Source organism: Rhinopithecus roxellana, chromosome 17 (genome assembly GCF_007565055.1).
Source record: "Rhinopithecus roxellana isolate Shanxi Qingling chromosome 17, ASM756505v1, whole genome shotgun sequence".
NCBI lineage: Eukaryota > Metazoa > Chordata > Mammalia > Primates > Cercopithecidae > Rhinopithecus > Rhinopithecus roxellana.
In genome coordinates, this window is record NC_044565.1 from 6,885,799 (window position 1) to 6,907,527 (window position 21,729).

General features: G+C 46.8%; 1 protein-coding gene across 3 annotated transcripts; it reads left to right on the forward strand.

Annotated features, from left to right (window-relative positions):
• The first annotated feature begins 4,968 nt into the window (after positions 1-4,968).
• IL1RN (interleukin 1 receptor antagonist) lies at positions 4,969-20,689 on the forward strand. 3 transcript variants are annotated; one of them, XM_010366046.2, is made up of 5 exons: positions 4,969-5,133; positions 14,634-14,685; positions 16,530-16,618; positions 17,739-17,851; positions 19,352-20,689. In XM_010366046.2, the coding sequence occupies exons 1-5, from the start codon at positions 5,124-5,126 to the stop codon at positions 19,565-19,567; spliced, it is 480 nt and encodes a 159-aa protein (XP_010364348.1). In that variant the 5' UTR covers positions 4,969-5,123; the 3' UTR covers positions 19,568-20,689. The 3 variants fall into 3 exon arrangements, with proteins under 3 accessions (XP_010364348.1, XP_010364349.1, XP_010364347.1); XM_010366047.2 differs by lacking the exon at positions 4,969-5,133 and adding an exon at positions 14,419-14,495; XM_010366045.2 differs by lacking the exon at positions 4,969-5,133 and having other exon boundaries at positions 14,508-14,685.
• The last annotated feature ends 1,040 nt before the right edge of the window (positions 20,690-21,729 follow it).

Here is a 21,729-nt window from a genome sequence, read left to right on the forward strand (position 1 = left end):
GGAGTTTGCAACACTGTTCACATAGCCAAGATATGGAAAGAACCTAAATGTTAACTGATGGATGAATGGATAAGGAAATTGTGGTATATACACACACACACACACACACACACACACACACACACTGGAATATTCATTCAGCCTTAAAAAAGAAGGAAATCCTAACATTTGTGACAACATGGATGGATCTGGAGGGAATTATGTTGAGTGAAATAAGACAGACATAAAAAGACATTTCCTGCAAGAGCTTGCTTACATGTGGAATCTAAAATAGTCAAATTTAAAGAAGAGAGAATACTGGTTGTCAGGAGCAGGAGAAAAGTGGAAATGCAGATGTGATAAAGGGTACAAAGTTTCAGTTATACAAGATAAATAAGTTCTGGAGGTTTACTATTAATATATCACATAGTACCTATAAGTAACAATACCGTATTGTATACTTAAAATTGCTAAGAGGGTATATCTTATGTTATATGTTCTTACCAATAATAGTAATAATAATGGTAATAATTAAGGGGCAGGAGGACACTTCAGAAGGTGACAGATATGTTTATGGCCTTGATGGCAGTGATGGCTTCATAGGAGTATACTTAATCCCAAGCTAATTGAGATGTAAATATTAAATATGTACAGCTTTTTATATGTCAATTGTACCTCAATAAAGTAGTTTAAAAATGGTTGGACTGAGAAAAGGAGGAGCTGCTTAGCAACGTGAGACTGGGTGCTGGGCAGACAAAGCCTCACGCATAAATTACTGAACCAACGGACTCATGTCTGTGAGCTTTGTGGCCGTGGATGCACCATGCCAACGTAGTCAAGGATTCTTCAATGTGTACCTTACTGGATTAGTTCCCTCTGTTTTCATTTGTATTGACTCCTCAGTTCCCTTATGGGTTGCTTGTTGACTCTTGCGGAATTATTTAAGCAAGACTTTGGTTGCAGGAGGTGGACACACTTGAGCTGGTTTTGGCGGTAATGGGGAATTTGTGAGACATGACACAGTGACAGGAAATGCAGCCAGATGTTGTGAGAGGCAGTAACTAGGAGTAGGAAAGTTATGAGAAGTTAAGGCAGTAGTAATTGTCTCTCTATTAAAGGCCATAATGTTATCATTCCTGCCTCTATCTGTTTGCTTTGTTCTTCTCTCTCAGCAGAATGGTCTTCTCTGCTTCTCTGTGCACCTGCAGAAGGTGACCACCCTAAGGCTTATGGATTCAGGAGCGCTCAGTTTGAGAACAGTTACCCGCTGCCTGGCCCCTGTGAACTCTAGTCCCAGTTTCTTATTCCTGGTGCTGGCTTAGTTTGAGGCAGCTGCCCACCTTAAGCCCAGTGAGCCATGGCCTGGGGACAAGGTCAGGTACATGTGTAATCAGTTGGCTCTGTGAGTTGTGGTGGTGGTGATGGAGGTAGCTCCCAGAAGAGTGGATTACAGGTTAAGAAGAGTCTGTATATCTTGACCACAATTGATGTGAACTTGTAAGTTTCTATGTGTGACCATTTACAAAGTTATGATCGGAAGTCTCATTTATTTATGGTGATGTATGAGTTTGTGTGTGTGTGCGTGTGTGTGTGAGAGACAGAGAGAGAGAGAGAGAGAGAGAGAGAGAGAGAGAGAGAGAGAGAGAGAGAGAGAGAGAGAGAGAGAGAATGAGAATGAGAATATGAGTGGTGGTTTCCCATTCATTTCTCTATGGACCAAATCCTGGGCTATGAGCTGGACATGTAATAGTAAACAAAATAGACATGGTGCTTGCTGTGACCTGCCCTGGGAGACAGATATTATATGGAGGATCACATAAATGCAGAGTCTGAGCTGAAGTCTTAAGGGTGACTTCAGCTTCCTCCAGATCCATAATTCCCTCCAGATCCATCCATGTTGTCACAAATGTTAGGATTTCCTTCTTTTTTAAGGTTGAATAATATTCCAGTGTATATATATATACCACAATTTCCGTATCCATTCATAGGTAACTAGTCAGTGGAGCAGGGGAGGGAAGGGTGTTCCATGCCTGTGTCAAGGTCCTGAGGTGAGAGAAAGAGGTGAATTTGGAAAACCAAAAGGATGGTGTGGCTGTAGTTCAGAGAACAAGGGGGGTTGTTTCACAAGCTGAGTCTGGAGCCAGGCTGAGCAGATTCTTAGGAACTCTGCAAAAACTTAAGGGTTTATCTACGACTGTGTATAAACAACTACGGTCATAGATAAACAAGTTGGAAAACAACTCAAGGGTTTACAGTCATCAGAATTGTAAAACTGATCCCATGTATTTTCAAACCTCAGATCCCTTGCTCTGACCTCGTGTGTCTAAGCTAGCAGGAAGCAGGATGCACCTGTCCCCTGGCTGGAATGAAGGGACCCACCCAAGCTCTCAGTCTTCCCAGCATCCAGGGCCCCCCTGCTTGTGTGTGGTCTAGATTTCCATTCCCATAGTAGGACTTTCTTTGGGAGCCTTGGGGTCTCTCCTGCCAGAGGGCTTCACCTGGGACTGTCTCAATTCAAGAGAGGGGTTCCAATAACATTAAACCTCAATATCTTGCTCCTCCATTCCTGACACCTCCCTTTTTTTCTACCCTTCCCCTACCTCCTTCCCTGTGCCTCAGGCTGGCAGGTTAGTGCTGGAGCAAGTGGTCAGTCACCATCATTGGGGTTGTGGATCCTCAAGGTTCTTCAGAAGCCCCCTCACCATGACCAAGAGTCCCCAGTCACTCGGAATTCCAAGGTTCCCAAATGCCAGCTCTCTCACTCCTCCCAGTGTTCTCCATCTCTGGGGTGTTGGGCTCCAGGCTTCTCAGATGCACTGAGTTCCCTAGGCTAAGCCACTGATCCCTCAGAGCTTCATAGCCTTAGAGTAGAGGGAGGCAGGCCTGCAAAGAAGAGTTCTGGGGTGGACCAGGCACTGGGGTGCTACAGATGCTCATAAATCGTCCCTTTACCCTGGATGTGCCCAGTGTTGGGACCACCAGGGAACCCCCAGCCTTGCATGCTGATCGACTTGTAGTCCCCTGGTCCTGACTGGAAGCCTAGTTTTCTCTCTTATGACTGACCCTGGACCAGCCAGGCCCCTAGCTCCCCAGGGAAGAAATCCAATCTATTTCCTCTGATAGTAATGACTAATACTTAAATAATGCTGACCACATGCCAAGCGTTTTACAGTTGTTAGCCCAGTCCTCACAAGCACTTTGTGAGGTGGACAAGAGTCTTACCCTCATTTTATAGATGTGGCCCAGGATTCCACAGCTATAGTTCACGAGGCTGGAATTTAAACCTCTGGCCACCAGAGCCCACCTTACTGTGTCCTCCTCCTGTTGTCATAACAGAAAAGTACAACACCATGATGACACAACAGGCTATCCTGGTAGGTTCCCAGGCTGCCCCAATACCCAACTTTCTAGGTTTACAAAGTTGACATTTACAAAGTTTCCAGGTTTACAAATCTAGTTTCTGATTCTTTAGGCCAGCAGGAATTTCTCTACAAAAGCTGCTTCAAAAATTTCCAGCCAAGCCTTACACACCTTGGCATTACATCTTGGTGAGCCAAGGCGGAAGAGAGCAGGAAGTGAAGGCCCCATGGGAAGTCCCTGTGGTCGGGAGCACCCAGGCGGGATCGGGGGTGGGGGCTTTCCTGTGGCTGACTCCCTGTACCTCCCAGACCCATTCAGGCCCTGTGAGTTGAATGAAGAGACCCTGGGAATGAGTCCAGGTCTGCAGGGTTAGAGGAAATTGAAGGCCCTTACCAGATCCCTGTTGAGAAGTTTATGAATTATGAGCCCTTCTCCAAATGACAGTGTTCCTCCCTCTCAGAAGGGACAGGTTGAAGGTGGCAGGATTGGTGGCAGCCAGAAGGCTGGTCTGTTTCTTTCTCTCTCTTTCATCTGCATATGAAGGCATTACCTGAAGCAAGGACCTGTGTAAATGCATGTGATTTACAGAGCATTTTATAGTTTGTGTGTCATCCATCCTTCCGGTGAGCCCGAAGTCTAAGATAGGGCAGGGAGCATCAGGTCCCTTTTGCAGCTGCCAAAATGAGGTCTGAAGGGCAGAAGTGGTGTTCCCACACACACATAACTGGTTGGCTGCAGACCTGGGGACTAGACCCAGGACTTCGTCCTGCCTGGGGGTCTCTTGCCACTGGTCCCCATCAACTTGGATGGCTTTAAGCATTTGTGAGTTGTCTGCTCCCTGATGGCAGAATGCAGAGACGTGAAGCTACAGCAGGTTCGTTCTCAATGGCAAAAAGGAGGAGAAGTGTTCAGAACATCAGGTGCTTCTAGAGAAGGTACGGGGAAAGTATCTGGCCTTGTGGACAATGTCATGGCAGAGGCCAGGTATAGGGCATGGGGGTAACTGGAAGCGGGGATGGACCCTGTTATTCCCTAAGACATGGCTTCCACGTGGTGCTCAAACAAGGCCTTTGCCCTTGCTGTTCCCTCCACCTGGAATATTCTTCCCCTTCCTTGACATTGCTCAGGTCTCTGCTCCTATGTCACCCTCTCAGAGAAGGCTTCCCTGGCCACTTTCCCTAAAATAGCCACCCATTCCTAGGTCCCTCAAAAGCGTATCCTGCTTTTGATTTTCCCTATGGCAATATGCCCTATGAAGTTATTTTATTTGTTAACTCGTTTCTTGTCTGTTTTCCTTCGTTAGGGCATTGTGGACCTTGTCTGGCTTGTTCCCAAGGCTGGAAGAGCACCCGGCACACAGGATTAAGCCAACACATGTGTTTTGAATGAATGTGTGCACACATGCACGAGCTGGCGGCAGTCGGGTTGGGGTAAGCATGAAGGCCCAGCTCAGTTCTCTACATGTGACCTCTCATCTTACGCAGATAAGAACCAGTTTGGTTTCTGCTTGCCTGAGTCACTCTCCTGGAAACGGGGCCTGCTTGCCATCAAGTCAGCCATCAGCCGGCCCATGTCCTCATGCTGGCCAGCCCTTTGTGAGTGTGTGGGAGGAGAGGCTGGGCTCCTCCTTGTACTCTCTGAGGTGTTCTGGAAGGAGGAGCAGCTCCACCCTGGGAGGGGCTGTGGCCCAGGTACTGCCTGGATGCTACTTTATGGGCAGCAGCTCAGTCTAAAGTTAGAGTCTAGAAGACCGCGGAAGACCTCCTGTCCTATCAGACCTCCCCATGGCTTTAGGTAAGCTCTTTCCACTCTTATTTTTCCACCTGAGAAATGAGAGAGGAAAATATCTACAACTGGTGTTTACCAAATGCTTTCAGGCTCTGGTGAACAAGCGTCCAGGAAAATGTCAAGTGCATGGGGCTCCAGGCCTGTCTGGGGGACCTGGGCACAGGGAGGCATCCGTGGGAGACCATGCAGGCACTCTGAGGGGCTGCAAGCCTAGTGCCTGCTGGGGCAGCAGGTGAACAGAGAGGGGTAACTGCTGTGACAAAAGTCATAGAGTCCTTGGAGTGTGGGGGTCATTTTCCACTGTTGATAGAATAGGGAAATTGGTGAAATAGCTCTGTTAAATGAGAGAAAGAACAGTGTGAACTCAATGAGAAATACTAATAGAATGTGGCACTGAGCTACAAGGTCTGAGGGTTGATTGACAGGGAAGGGTGGGGACTGTGGAGAATTAACGACTTGGCACTAGTCAGTTCCACCAGATAGTTGTCAAAAGAGAATGCAGGCCCAGGTGGCCAGAACTTCTCACTTTTCCAGAAGAGTCAGATATTCTGATTTCATTGCATATAGTATTCTGATTAAATAAGACAATAAAGCAAGCAGATAAAATATTTAAATTATAAGCTGCCAGTTTGCAACGTCTGGTTAGGATTTGTGTGGCACAAAGGAAAAAACACTCAGGATCATTGCTCTGTAGACTCTAATTTTAAGTTTCTAATTTAAAATAGGCCCCCGAGTCTGGGTGTAGTGGCTCACATCTGTAATCCCAGCACTTTGGGAGGCCAAAGTGGGTGGATCACTTGAGGTCAAGAGTTCAAGACCTGCCTGGTCAATGTGGTGAAACCCCATCTCTATTAAAAATACAAAAATTAGCTGGGCGTGGTGGTGCATGCCTGCAATCTCAGCTATTTGGGTGGCTGAGGCAGGAGAATTGCTGGAACTTGGGAGGCGGAGGTTGCAGTGAACGGAGATCATACCACTGCACTCCAGTCTGGGCAACAGAGAGAAACACTCTGTCTTAAAAAAATAAATAAATAAAGATAAATAAAATAAAATAAAATTGGCCTCTAATGAGCAGGCCATTCTCCTTTCTGGGTCTTACTTTCCTTACTCTCCTTTCTGGGTGTTAAGAGGAGGTCTAGAGGAAGCTGAACAACTCTTAGCTTGTAGTAAGCACAGTGGAAGTGTCAGCCCTTAATGTGTCATGGACACATTACAAGCTAGGCGCCGTGCTGAGCTCTTTACATGGGTTATCCCACTGAATCCTCTCGATAACCCTATGAGGAAGGACTATTATTGCTCACATTTTCACAAGAGGAAATGGATATAGAGAGATTAGGTAATTTGCCCACGGCCAGACAGCTAGTATAAGAGGAGGAGGTGGGTTGACTGCAGACAGTCTGTCTTCAAACCACTACACTATGCTATGGGGGCACAGAGACTTAATGAAATCATGGAGAGGGGAATTGCTTTGTCAACCACAAGCAGTTATTCTGGGGGCAGCAGATCCTCCCCTGTCCCCCAGTGGGTACAATGGTCCCTGGTGGGTTGTGCTACAATGTTAGCCCATGGTCTTATGTGTTTTTCAAATGTGTAAAGTAGGATGCTGGAACCACTCTTAGAACCAGATAGTGATACATTGTGAAGAAATAAATCTCTGTGCTTAAAACTGGTTCATCCCAAAATATTTTGAACTGACACACAATAGGTGCTAAATAAATGTGTGTGAACTTGAATTGGATTGAATTTGGGAAACAAATGCAATAAGCTTAGTGAAGACACCATGTTCCCTGGGCAGAGGAACCACATTCTCCATCTAAGTAAAGGCCAGGAATATGGGAAGTATCAATGTTTGCCAAGCACAGAACAGGGTGCCAGGAAGAGAAAAGTTGAGGGAATTCATACTCTGATTGGAAACTGGAAGGGTGAGAACTGAGGGTAAAGGATAGAGATGGAACCATGTGCATACACTTTGTGTTACCTTGGACTAGTCATTCATTTCTCTGGACCTCTGCTTTCTCTCTACACAATGGGGTCCCACCACTTCTCTCACAGCTGACTTGTATGAAGAAGGAGGTAGAGGAGGAGGAGAAGGTGAAGACAATACTGACTAAAAGGGTAAATCCTTTTTAGGATCCAAGTCTGAAAACAATTTTAGGCTACTAGATATGAACAATATCTTGATTTTGGAAATTAAAGATGAATGTTTTAATGAATAATTAATCAGAACGAAAATGATTGATTACTAATATATCTGCTATGGTTTATTTTCCCAAGTGGCAGACTCACTAAGGTTTTTGAATACTCCTGTGTGATTGCTCTATGTATGTATGTATGTATGTATGTATCTATCTATCTATCTGTTGTCTAATAAAATGGATCACATCTCTGCTAATAAAAACAGACTACACTGGCAGGGTACAATTGCAATCATTAATTGTGCCTGCAATTTGCAGCAGCAGCCACCAGAGGTGCCAGTGCCCTTTAAGGGTTGACAATTTAGAATAACCCAATTATCTGAGTTTTTCAGGGACTGAGGGGTTTGCCAAGGTGTAGAACTTTCAGTAATAAAGTCAAGAAAGTCCTAGGCAAACCAAGATAATTGCCACTCTAGTCCATAACCAGGTAAAGAGCTTTCCCTGTAACCTGTGTAAGGTTTTAGAATCATTTCTTTCCTTATTACCAAAAATCCTCCCTGAATTTTCAAGCAATTATGAACTAAATAGTTACTCTATGAGATGGGAGTTCAGCCCAAAAGAAACACCATAGGAACAAATGTAATTCTTGCTTCTGTTAACCATGCAATGAAGCAGAGAGAAAAAAGTCAGCGGCCTCTTTAGCAGGACTGCAGTGTGGGAAGAAATAACAAATCTGGGTTTCAATCCTGGCCTGTCCAGGATCTGGAGCAAGTGAATTAATCTTTCTAAGCCTTGAGTTATTCTTCTTCTTCTTTTTTTTTTTTTTTTTCAAAGTGAAAGCAAGTTTATTAAGAAAGTAAAGGAATAAAAGAATGGCCACTCCATAGAAAGAGTAGCCTGAACCTTGAGTTCTTCTATAAAGTGACTATGAATTTGTACTCATTTTGAAAGTGGGTGTCAATATGTCTGTCCACATTGCACAGCTGTTATGTAGACAAAAGGAGATCTGTGTGAAAGTGTAACACAGAGCCTAAACTACAACAACTAAGCAACACAGTTGTCCCCTTCCCCACGGTGTCTGTTCTTCTCCATTTCCTCCTGCCTGCCGGGGGATTATAAAACTAATCATCAAAGCCAAGAAGGCAAGAGCAAATATGTACCTCTGAAAACACAAGATAACTACATAAGTAATGACTTTCAGGGCAGATCCATAGCCAACCCATAAACTGCTGGGGCAAAAATCATCTTGGAAAGTTCTGAACCTCAGGAAGGATTCACATTAAGTTAACCATCTAGATCTAAGAGGAGAGTAGCTTCTTGTAGATAACAGTTGGCTTATATACCATGTCCTGATCCCCTTCATCATCCAGGAGAGCAGAGGTGCTCACTCTGATAGCAGCAAGCCTGGGGGCTGCAGCTTGGAGAGTAGAGGTACTCAGGAGGACAGATGTCTCCAAACCTGTCCTGCTGCCTTAGGGAGCTTTTAATAAGTTGACGGATTTGGTTAAAATTAACTTGGTTACTTGCCAGGACTGGGTCAGTGGGGACTAACAAAAAGAAGACATCAGATTATATCCTGGGGGTTTGTATTTCTTGTGCTTCTTTCTCTTCTTTGTACTAAAGTATTTACCCATGACTCGGAAAGAGCAACTGGAGTCTTTGCAGCATTACCTTAGCAAAAATGTACAAAGTTTGGAAAACAATATTGCTCATATTGTGTGGTGTGTCCTGTGACACTCAGGATTCAAGTGTTGGCTGAAACCACTAAATGTGAGATGAAGTCATTACAAGGCAGGGTGCACATCTGTCCACCCAAAGCTGGATGCCAACATTTCACAAATAGTACTTGGGTGACACAAATGCAGCTCCAGGAGGTCCAGATGAAAATGTTTGTACTGAAATTTGTTAACGCTTCCCGACAAACCGGATTTGTCAGTAAGGATGGTTTTCTGCAAGGAGGGTGAAACTTGTGGGGTGAGCCATTTGGGCTGAGGAGGAGGGAAGTTGGAGCTGAGAAATGTGGAGACAATTTCCCTTTAGAAGGGCTGAATCTTCCTGCCTCTCTGGGGTGCTGCAGCCCACAGGATCCAGTTGTGTATATGTCTCCCCAGCTCCCCATTCAGTGATATCATGTCAGTAGCTTGAAATTATCCGTGGTAGGCGTATTATGTCATGGAAATTGGCAAATGGAAACTTTTCTTGGAGATTCAATTGTTAAACATTTACCAGCGCAGCACTGCTCTGCCTTCAGGGTCAATGACCCCATCCAAGTTTAATCCATCTGTCCACTGTCTCCAACATGATCTTAATAAAATACACCTGACAACATTACCCTCTTATTCAGTTTTTTAATAGGTAAGTTTCCAGCTCATTGGGGTGGTGTTAAAGGCCATTCCTTCTCTGGACCTCACCCAACTTTTCAAATCACTTTTCCTACCCCTACCTCTAAATGCCACTCAGACTCCAGCCGTCCTGAATAATAAGACTTTTAAAAAGTAGATTATGGGTCGGGCACAGTGGCTCATGCCCGTAATCCCAGCACTTTGGGAGGCCAAGATGGGTGGGTCACCTGAGGTCGGGAGTTTGAGACCAGCATGACCAACGTGGTGAATCCCTGTCTCTACTAAAAATACAAATTAGCGGGGGGATGGTGGCACATGCCTGTAATCCCAGCTATGTGAGAGGTTGACGCAGGAGATTGCTTGAACCCGGGAGGCGGAGGTTGCAGGGAGCTGAGATTGCTCCATTGCACTCCAGCCTGGGCAAAAAGAGCAAAACTCCATCTCAAAAAAAAAAAAAAAAAAAAAAAAAACACAGTAGATTACATCAGATACCTCTGGCCTAGATTGTTTATGACCACCTCTACTGCTATGAATAACTAGAAAAGCTAGACAAAACATATTTTCAAAAGATCTCTTTGGAGGCATCAGAGAAGGGCCAGGGCTGTAAGGAACTGTCTGAGCCCAGTGAGGTGGAGCCCAGCACTGGCGCCCTTTACTCTTGGGCACATGTGCTGGTTTCAAAAACTTCAGCTGAGATTTTGAGCATTCACAGAACTTGGTGGGGGAGATAAAATGTGTACGTTATATCCTACCTACAAGGAGGGTCCCTGATAATCCCCACCCAATTTGGAAATCTGGGTCAGCCTTCACAGGTACTGAAGCCCTCCTCTGAATGATCTCAAGTCCTGCTAGGATAGAGGTTACCTGCTTTTGAAAGGCTCCTGGCCTACCTGTCCAGCAGGAGCAAAAGTGAACCATCTCAGGGTACAGATAACAATCACCCAGAGCCTTGAATGACCTCTACAGTGTTTAATATATAGTATTCAGCAGTCATTAAAAAGGAATGAGGCACATGCAAGAAGACCTTTGTATCAGGGAGAAACAGGCCATAAATGGAGATCCAGCAGGGATTCAAATCATGGATTTGAATCGGGGCAGACTTTGAAAGAACTACGGAGAATATACTCAAAGATTTAAAACACAAGACTGGAATTTTTGGCAGAGAACTAACAATTACACAAAAAAGGAACCAAATGGAAATCCTAGAACTGAAAGATACAATTAACCAATGTTGAGAAATAGCCAACATCTATTGAACACTTCCCACGTGGGTGGCTGTGCTAAACGCTTTACAGGCACCAACACAAGATATGTCTCCTTGCAGCAGTGCAGTGTCCCTCCTAAGACATGGACAGCCTGGTTTCCCTATTTCTCTGCTTCACCAAAACCCCTTTACATGGGGCTTAGACACTCCTGTTGTCTCCAGTGTCTGGTAGCACAGGGCTCAGCACATAGAAGGCACTTGATACAATTGTGATGACCAGGAGCTCCGATGAAAGCTGTGGGTGCTGACTGGGAAGGCATAGTCCTTTATGCGCTGTGGTCTTAAAGCTTCATCTAGGAAGCAGAACTGGGGGGGTGCTGAGGACCCAGAACCGAGAATAAGATTAGTCAGAGATTTCCTGTGGGCAGAAATCATAAGGACGCCAACTGTTTGGGTGAGATAACATGAAACCAAGAGTGGACTTGTGGCCAGAAGCGTGAGGAAGAGGGAGAGAGCTTCCCCTGTCCCCTTTCTTCCTCTCCCTAAGCCACAGTGATTGACAGCCCCCTCCTTTGGAATCAGAGCAGGCTTGAGACGGGACTGGGAAAGGAGGGTGGGTCAGGATACACAGCAGGAAGGCTGGGAGTGCACAGCAGGAGCAAGGGGCTGGGGCGTTCATTGGGCCTGATCTCTCCCACTTTAGCTGGAGTAAAGAAGCATACACAGAAGCCACTGTGTGAGTATTCCCCAAGTGCCAGGGTCAAGGCATGATTCATCACGTGCAGCATTCCATTCAATCTGTATAGTAACTGATGACGTGGCTTCTATTATTAGCTCTATCAGATAATGAAACTGAGACCAAGACAGGCTCTGTACATAGTGTGGGGTGGCCCAGCTCGGAAATGACACAGGGGGATTCAGACCTAGACTCCGTAACTCCTGCCCCAGGGACCACCCCCATCCTCACCCTCTGCATATCGAGAAAGGGCAGGCTGGGCCACTTCTCAGGACACAGTGGGGAAATGACACAGAGCAGGGAGATTACAGGAGCCCTGAGCATCTTTTCTCCAGGAGAATATTCTCTCTCTGAATTCAGACTGGGGTCAGAGAAACATTTACCTAGGAGCCACACTGTGGGTGGGGCTTTACTTGAAATGCCGTCTGAGGGCAGTGGCCAGGATGGAACTCTCCACCGTACCTTGGCAAGCCATTTCTCTTCTGCAATCTGTAAGGACATTTTTGAGAGAATTACGGCTTTCCAATTCCAGAGGACTAAAGAAAGACAGATAGGAGAGAACCTATACCAATCAGGTGCTAGCTGCCTTCCCTTTCAGAGGGTGTGATGATCAAATGATACACTTGATGATTAACAAATGCTTTGGAAATTTTCAACCCTAATATTTAACACACTCTGGAAGTGGCAAATAAGTAGACAGGTTCATGTACATCACCTCCTTCAGCTAGTCTTCACAAAAACAATCAAATGAACAAACAAAATGCCTCTTTGGCCCTCAAAGGAAGACACTATTTCTCGAACATGTGTCAAAAAGGATGGGTGATTCACTCAAGGTCACATAGCTTGTGAGGACCATACAGGAATACAGATATGCCATTTTGCCTAAAAAACCCCTCACCCAGGGAGTTGACACAATTTTGCAGAAATGTTCTATTTCCTCTGAAGGATGCATTCTTTAAACCTTTGGGAAATTCATTCATAGCCTTCCACCTTTGCAGGATTAACTCTTTGGACACAAAGTGTTTGATTCTGATTTGTTGGTTGGAAGATTTGTTGGTTGAGAGAAAGATTCTGATTTGTTGGTTGAAAATAGTCAGACTCATCAAGATCAACTGCTGTAGTAGTAAATATTTTGACATTTTGTCTGTATTCTTGTACTGTCCTCACAAGCTGCATGACCTTGAGTGAGTCACTCATACTTTTTGTTTTTGCTTTTGTTTTGGAGATGGAGTCTTACTCTGTTACCTAGGATCATGTTGTTGGAGTGCAATGGCGTGATCTTGGCTCACTGCAACCTCCACCTCCTGGGTTCAAGTGATTCTCCTGCCTCAGCCTCCCGAGTAGATGGGACTGCAGGTGCGCACCACCACCCCCTGCTAATTTTTGCATTTTTAGTAGAGATGGAGTTTCACCATGTTGGCCAGGTTGGTCTTGAACTCCTGACCTCAGGTGATCCACCCACCTCGTCCTTCCAAAGTGCTGGGATTACAGGTGTGAGCCACCGTGCCCAGCCCACCCATTCTTTTTGAAACACGTTTGAGAAATAGTGTCTTCTTTTGAGGGCCAAGGAGACATTTTGTTTGTTCATTTCTTTGTTTTTGTGAGGACTAGCTGAAGGAGGTGATGTATATTAACCTGCCTACTTATTTGCCACTTCCCAAAGTGTGTTAAATATTAGAGTTTAAAGTTTCTGAAGCATTTGTTAATAATCAAGTGCCCGGGGCTGGAGGTCAGAAGACCTGGATTTCTCTGCATACCTTTGCCATCAGCAAGCTGTGTGACCTTGAACAGATACTTTTTTGTCTAAGTCTTTTCTGAGTCTTCTTGAAAATAATGCCAGGTTGGGACAGGATTGCCAAGCTGCTGTCCAGCTCTAAAACACTGCAACCTATACTTCTGCGCCAGCACTGTCCCTCCCGTAGATCATGCAGAAATTCTTTTCAACTTTTTCCTACCCATAAAACAGGAGCATGCTTACCTTTTTCCTGTCTAGAATATTGTAAGGAAGGAAGCTAATGTGTATCAGAACCCATTATGGGCCAGAAGTTCTCCTCTTCCTCCCTACACCTGCTCCCTCTCTCCCTCCCTCCCTCTTTCCCTTCCTTCCTTCCATCCATCTGTGAAAAAGACATGATCACCCTCATTCTGAGAGTGAAGAGAGAGGCTCACCTAATGAAATGATTTGTTCGAGGTGGCACACGGGTGGCACATGGCAAGTGGCAGAGGTTGAATTTAGACCCGTTCCTGTCCAAATGCTGAGTTTATGTCATCGTCCCAAGACCATAACTTTAAAGACGTAAGATAGTGGGAAAATAGTTGATTTTAAAGCACCTCTCAGAAGGACTCACTTTACATCAGGGGTCAGCAGATGCAGGCCCAATCCGGTCCATCCTCTGCTTTTGCAAATACAGTTGTATTGGAACATAGCTAGGCTTGTTGCTTTATGGATTGCCAATGTCCTTTTGTGAAACAGACAGCTGAGCTGAGTAATCGTGGCCTACAGAACCTAAAATATTTACTCTCTCGTCCTTTACAGAATGTTTGCCAATCTATGCTCTGGAGTCCAAGGCTGTCCACCCTTTAAAGAACACAAAGTGACATGAGACTGTCCCATGTGCAGGCAGGGAGCCCTTTCATTTTATTATGAAAAAAGGGCCTTTCTGCTCAAATCTGTTTTTTAAAAAGTCAATAAACAGACTCCGGGTACCTGTCAGGCACAGTAGGGAGTTTGGTTTCCATTGTTCCTTCCCAGGAACTCAATGAAGGGGAAATAGAAATCTCAATTTTGGGGAAATTGCACAGGGGAAAAAGGGGAGGGAATCAGTTACAACACTCCATTGCGACACTTAGCAGGGCTGAAAGTGACAACAGCAAGGGTTTCTCTTTTTGGAAATGTGAGGAGGGTATTTCCGCTTCTCAGAGTGGGGCAGGGTGGCAGACGCCTAGCTTGGGTGAGTGACTATTTCTTTATAAACCGCAATTCTGGGCCCGCAATGGCAGTCCACTGCCTTGCTGCAGTCACAGAATGGAAATCTGCAGGGGCCTCGGCAGTCACCTAATCTGTCTCCTCCTCTTCCTGTTCCATTCAGAGACGGTCGGCCGGCCCTCTGGGAGAAAACCCAGCAAGATGCAAGCCTTCAGGTAAGGCTACCCCAAGGAGGAGGAGGTGAGGGTGAATCAGCTGGAGACTGGAAACATATCACAGCTACTGGGGGCTGCCAGGCCCCACAGGGCCTGAGAACTGGGTTTGGGCTGGAGAGGATGTCCATTATTCAAGAAAGAGGCTGTTACATGCGTGGGCTTCAGGACTTGTATTTCAAAATATCACAGATGTGGATGGTACGACCGAAGGGCTGTCTTACTTTCCCAGACACTCAGCAACCCAGTGAGTAATAGATGCATGCCAAGGAGTGCGGCTGCGATTCAGGCCCAGCTGAATGTGCTGACAGAGAAGCAGAGAGGGGCACCAGGGCACAGCCCGAAGGCCCAGACTGATACGAGCAATGCCTGTCTGTGCTGACATGTCAGAGGGTCCCACTCTCCAGGGGCCTTGGTTTCCCCATCTGTGACATCTGTGACATGAGATTCACGATAATTCCTTGTGTGCCTTACAGGGTTGTTGTGAAAATTAAATGCACAGATAACAGCATAACAGGATTCTGTGCATTGTAAAATGCCTGAAAATCATTGTGATTTGAAAATGGAATCAGGGCTTTGTGAGATCATCACTATTGTAAAGATGTGATGCTGATAGAAATGACAGGACTGCTTGTGCATGCCCTCTGCCGCGTGACATTCCAGCAGTGAAATCATGTTGGGGTGATTTCTTCCCCAATCTGACCTTCATGTTTGTCTGGGTTGAGGCTGCAAGTCAGGTTCTGTGGGTGTATGAGTGACAAGTCTCTCCCTTCCAGATATGGGGACTGTCTGCTTCCCCAGGTTGCCTCTGCCTGCTCTGATCACCTAGAAGCTCCAGGAGATCCCCCTGGAGGCCCCAGCAGGCAATGTCTAATCCCTCCAGATTGAGGCTAAATCTAGAAACTAGGATAATCACTAACAGGCCAATGCTGCTATATGCAAAGCACTTTGGTTTGCCCGGCCACCCCTCTTCGAGCATGTGGGCTCTTCAGAGCCACCTGATGAGGTGGGTAGAGTTAGCCACACTTCACAGGTGAGGATATGAGGCCCAGGTCCCAGGACATGCTGGCTGGGGCTCTGTTTATTACATCTCACAGCTTTGAGTCCTGCTCTCAACCAGAGAGGCTCTTTACCAAGAAGAAAGGATTGAGACCCAGAAGCAAGTCACTGGCTGAGGTAGAGAGGAAGCCTGCTTGTTCCCAAGGGCAGCTGCTCCTGCAGGACTCTGAGCAGGTCACCAGCTAATGGAGGAAAGGCTCTAGGGACAGACAGACCTTCCTGGTCTAAGGCTCAGAGCGAGTTAGCTGCAAGGTGTTCTGTCTCTTGAAACTTCTAACTAGGTGCTGTGGTAGCCACTAGTCTCAGGTGGCTATTTAAATGTATACTTAATTGAATGAAAAGAGAAGAAAATTCAAAATCGAGACCCTTGGTCACACTATCCACATTTCAAGAGCTCAACAGTCACACGTGGTTAGCAGCCACCCTATTGGGCAGTGCAGCTATAGAACATTTTTGCATCCCAGAAAGTTTGTTTGGATGTTGCTGCTCTGCAGTGTGCTTTGCTGAAACAGAAGTGCCTGCCCTGGGAATCTAAGATGGGAAGCAAGTGAGGAGGAGGGGAGTCAAATGTGGGCTCACTGCTCACCAGCTGTGAGGGTTGGGCCTGCCTCTTAACCAGTGTCAGCCTCAGTCTTCTCATCCATGCATGCCATGGGTATACTAATATACCATACCCCGGGAAGAGCTGGATGCAAATTTGACAAGTTCTGGGGGACACAGGAAGGTGCTAAGCACAAGGCTGGGCCCATGGCAGCTGTGCACTACAGCTGAGTCCTTTTCCTTTTCAGAATCTGGGATGTTAACCAGAAGACCTTCTACCTGAGGAACAACCAACTAGTTGCTGGATACTTGCAAGGACCAAATGTCAATTTAGAAGGTGAGTGCTTGCCAGGAAAGCCAATGTGTGTGGGCGCTGGGTCACCTTGCCCCTCTGTCTGCAGCAGCATGGCCTGCCTGTACAAACCCTAGGTGCAACGTTCTCATCCTTATTGGGTCTTTGTACTCAAGTTTGAAGCTGGGAGGGCCTGGCTACTAAAGGGCACATATGAGGGCAGCCTGAAGAGGGCATGGAGAGGTAGAGTGTAGGTCAGGGGTCAGTGACTATAGGCACAGCGGTCCCAGGGCCACAGCTGGGAAGGGCAAATACCAGAAGGCAAGGTTGACCGTTCCCTTCCTCCAGTGCCTATTAAGCCTCCATGTTCCTATGTTGTTTAAACCCTAACTCAATCCCAAATTAATCCACCATGTATAAGGCTGGGCTATGTCTCTTATTCCTGGACGCCATACTCAGCCATATTCTGGTCCATGTATTAAACAAGATGGATGAACTTGAAGAAGCTTCACCCACTCTGTTCCTCAGCTTTCCCTTCAGTGGGATGATGTCAGCTGGACGACGGGATGTTTGATTCTTTTAGTTCCAGCCTTCTAGGATGTTTTCACTCCCCTGTTTGGTGTTGTAGGATGGTATTACCTCCACCTTCCCACCTTCCCTATTCCCTCGTTCTGTCTCCCCTGCCTCACTCTGAAAGTGGATGAGACCCACCTTTCCTGTCCTAGTAGTTCTAATGAACACACTGAAGCACAAGGAGGCTGAGATTTTTGTCGCTACGTGAGAGCATGGAGGCCTTTTAGGGAAAGAGGAGGTTCAGAGACCCCCAGGCTGCTGTGGAGCCCCACTCATGGCCTTGTGCCATTTTCCCTTCCGCCTCAGCAACACACCTATTGACCTGGAGCACAGGTATCCTAGGGAAAGTGAGGGAAAGATGGAAATCATGTGGAACAACATCCAGGAGACTCAGGCCTCTAGGAGTAACTGGATAGTGTGCTTGGTTTAATCTTCTGTTTAGATGCAGACCAGGAAGATGAGACCTCTCTGCCCTTCTGACCTTGGGATTTTAGTTTTGTGGGACCAGGGGAGACAGAAAAATACCCAGGGTCTCTTCATTATTGCTGCCTCCTCTTCTATTAACCTGATCCTCCCCTCTGCTCTTCCCCAGAAAAGATAGATGTGGTACCCATTGAGCCCCATGCTCTGTTCTTGGGAATCCATGGAGGGAAGATGTGCCTGTCCTGTGTCAAGTCTGGTGATGAGACCAGACTCCAGCTGGAGGTAAAGACCTGTTTTGGATATCAAATCACCCCAAAACCCAGTGGCTTAAAAAACCAAAATTTGTTCTTATGATTCTACGGGTTGAACAGGATTAGCTGGGTAGTTCTGTTCTATGTAGTGGAACATGCTGGGCTCACTTTGGCAGTTGCATTCAGCAGAGTGCCTGGCTTGCTCTGGGCATCTGAGATAGTCCCTCATCCTCCAGGCTCTCTTTCCCTGTGATCTCTCAGTGTTTAAGAGTCAGTGTGAGCTTCCTTACAGCATGGTGGCTGACTTCAAAAGGGATTATTCCAAAAAGACAAGTCTCAACATGCAGGTGCTTATTATAACTTCTGCTTACATCATCCTATTGGCCAAAGCCACTCACGTGGCTAAGTCTAGCCCCTTGTGAGAGGGGACTGCATAGGAATGTGAACACCAGGAGGCACAGTCACTGGAGGCCACCACTCTAACGGTCTCCCACAGGACCCGAATCTCTGTGTGCTACTCCCTTGCTCAAAGGCCACCAACCCATTCGGACCTGCCCTCTTCTAGCAAAGCCCATCCTCAGGACCTTTCTCTTCCAACCCTTATCGACTCACATTGATGGTGGGGCTGGTGCCCCACCCAGAGCTCTGTGCTCCTTGATCTCATGTAATGTTAGTGGGTTTCCCAGCCCTGGGAAAACATGTCTTTGTCTCAGGGGCTGGATGCAACCTTAACCTCAATGTGAGTGGCCATACTGTGGCACTGTCACATCCCTTACCAGTAGACAGGGGCAGTGTTCTGGAGGGTGACTGCCTGTTCTGTGAGGATTGGGGATGGCTAGGATGTTGCATGGAATACACCACCACCTCGTCTCCTCAGAGCTCAAACCCTGACGGAATACCAGCTCTACAGGCCTTGGCTTCTGCTGATGGTGCTGTGTATTTATCAGACTTACTGGTCCGAGGCCAGAGTGGCCAGATTTCCCAAAATCAAGGTGTGACAGTGGGACAGCCTCTTTGTGTCTTTGCTGTCCTAAAAACCTGGACCAGGCCAGGTGCGGTGGCTCACGCCTGTAATCCCAGCACTTTGAGAGGCCGAGGTGGGCAGATCAGGAGGTCAGGAGTTTGAGACCAGCCTGACTAACATGGTGAAACCCTGTCTCTACTGAAAACACAAAACATTAGACGGGTGTGGTGGTGCATGCCTGTAATCCCAGCTACTCAGGAGGATGAGGCAGGAGAATCGAACCCAGGAGGTGGAGGTTGCAGTGAGCCGAGATTGCGCTACTGCACTCCAGCCTGGGTGACAGAGCAAGACTCCGTCTGGGGAAAATAAATAAATAAATAAATAAACCTGGGTCCCAGAGTCCCCCAGAGTGGCAGACAGGAGCACCTGGGGGCTTTTAGGGTATAGCATTTCCCCTGTACTACCTCTGGGCTGTCCAGAAGGCCATGTCATGGTGTGGAGTAGAGAGGGAGGCAGCACAGGATTTCCTAGGCCTCAGCTCTCACCTACCCATCTTTTGATTTCCAGGCAGTTAACATCACTGACCTGAGCAAGAACAGAAAACAGGACAAGCGCTTCGCCTTCGTCCGCTCAGACAGCGGCCCCACCACCAGTTTTGAGTCTGCCGCCTGCCCGGGCTGGTTCCTCTGCACAGCAATGGAAGCAGACCAGCCCGTCAGCCTCACCAATATGCCCGACGAGGGTGTCATGGTCACCAAATTCTACTTCCAGGAAGATGAGTAGTACTGCCCAGGCCTGCCTGTTCCCATTCTGGCATGGCAAGGACTGCAGGGACTACCAGTCTGCCTGCCCCAGGGCTCCCAGCTATGGGGACACTGAGGACCAGCCATTGAGGGGTGGATCCTCAGAAGGAGTCACAAGAACCTAGTCACAGGACTCTGCCTCCTCTTCAACTGACCAACCTCCATGCTGCCTCCAGAATGATCTTTCTAATGTGTGAATCAGAGCACAGCAGCCCCTGCGCAAACCCCTTCCATGTCGCCTCTGCATTCGGGATTAAACCCCGACCACCTGCCCAGCCTGCTCTCCTCTCCCCACTGCCTCCTCCTCCCTCATTCCACATTCCCATGCCCCAGATACATCAGGCCCCTTGATGACCCCCCACCAAGTGGCTCCCACACCCTGTTTTACAAACAAATGCCAGTCCCTGAGGAAGGTTTTTAAGAGTTTGTGGAAAATGAAAATTAAGGATTTCCTGATTTTTTTTAGTCCACGTGAAGGAGAGCACTTCATTTGGAGATTGTGTTCTTTTGGGAGAGGCTGGGGGCTGAAAATATTCCTGCATTTGTGAAATGATGGTGAAAGTAAATGGTAGCTTTCCCTTTTTTTTTCTTATTTTTTGTGATGTCCCAATTTGCAAAAATGGAAAGTTATGGTATTATGTTGGCCCCATAATTTTATTTTTTCCTTTTAAAACACTTCCATAATCTGGACTCCTCTGTCCAGGCACTGCTGCCCAGGCTCCGAGCTCCATCTCCACTCCAGATTTTTTACAGCTGCCTGCAGTACTTTACCTCCTATCAGAAGTTTCTCAGCTCCTAAGCCTCCGAGCAAACGTGGCTCCTGGGGATTCTTTCCTCCTCTGCTGAAGGAATGAATTGCTCCTTGACATTGTAGAGTTTCTGGCACTTGGAGACTTGTGTGAAAGATGACTGTGCCTCTGCCCGTCTCCCCCACCAGGCTGGGAGCTCTGCAGAGCAGGAAAAAAGACTCGTATACGCAGGGCCGAGCACCTAGCCTGGCTCGGCAGGTACTCAGCGAATGAGTGCTATATATGTTGGCTGCAAAGATCCCTACTTCCCGTCACGTCAGCTCTGTTTTACAATAAAATATTGAAAACGCCTATATTGTTGACTATGTCCTTGGCCTTGACAGGCTTTGAGTATAGCGTGCTGGGGAAATTGAAAGACCAAGGTGTCTTTCTCACCCCAGAGGCTGGGGCCTGGCTGCCTCTTCTCTGAGCGTTCCTTTCTTCCTTCAGTCTTACTCTCCCTGGATAATATGAGAGCAAATCTGTCTGCAAAAAAGATGCGGGGCAGCACTGTCCACAATAGCCTCTACTGGAAACAGCCCAAGCACCCATCACAGAAAGAATTCGTACATCATACATCTGCACACAACACAATGCTCCTTGGCAAAGAAAATGAATGAATTACAGCCAGCTGCACCTAACAAGACAGATGAATCTTACAAACATAATGTGGGTACAAGAATCACAAAAGCATGCATACAGTGTGAGTCCATTTATACAAAGTTCAAAATGGGCAACATGGGGCTGTTGTGTGGAGAGCTGTGGGAACTGTTGATGCAGAGAAAAGCAAGGTCATGCTCTCTCTGAAGGCCCAGTGAAATTTGGCCCCTGGGAGACACAGTGGCAGGCAGCAGCACCTGGGGGCTTTTGGGGTTCAGACAGCATTCTATTTCTTGGCATGGATGTAGTTACACAGTTTTCTGCATGTATATTTTATTTCACAATACCTAGAAAATAAAAAGACTTGCCCCCCAACAACCAGGGTGTAAGGAAAGGAGCATCTGGGAGATTATGGTATTAGTGAATGGAGTATTGAATTTGGCCCCATAGGTGGGAATGCAAGACCATGAGTGACCACTTAACAAACACACCTCAGTAAACAGTCAGGCGAGTGAGGATTGTGGTCCTTTCACCTGCCCGGGTTGTTTCTGTTAGATTCTGGGCTTGGTCTCTGGAGTCCAAGAAGTCATGCACTTGCTGTCTGATTTTGGCCAAGTCACCTCCCTTTTTGGGGCCTGTTCCTCATTTATTTGAGGGGAGTGTTGATTTGGATGGGGATTTTCCAAACAGAGCTCTTTGGACCATTCTCTCTGAGGTCTCTGGCAATGGGAAGCCCTGCAGAGGGAAGGATACA

Excerpts from the sequence above, each read along its gene's own strand:
- IL1RN (XM_010366045.2), top strand. The coding sequence starts at position 14,570 with ATGGAAATCTGCAGGGGCCTCGGCAGTCACCTAATCTGTCTCCTCCTC. Across the intron at positions 14,686-16,529 it reads AGCAAGATGCAAGCCTTCAG|AATCTGGGATGTTAACCAGA; the intron begins GTAAGGCTACCC and ends TTTCCTTTTCAG. Across the intron at positions 17,852-19,351 it reads AGACCAGACTCCAGCTGGAG|GCAGTTAACATCACTGACCT; the intron begins GTAAAGACCTGT and ends TTTGATTTCCAG.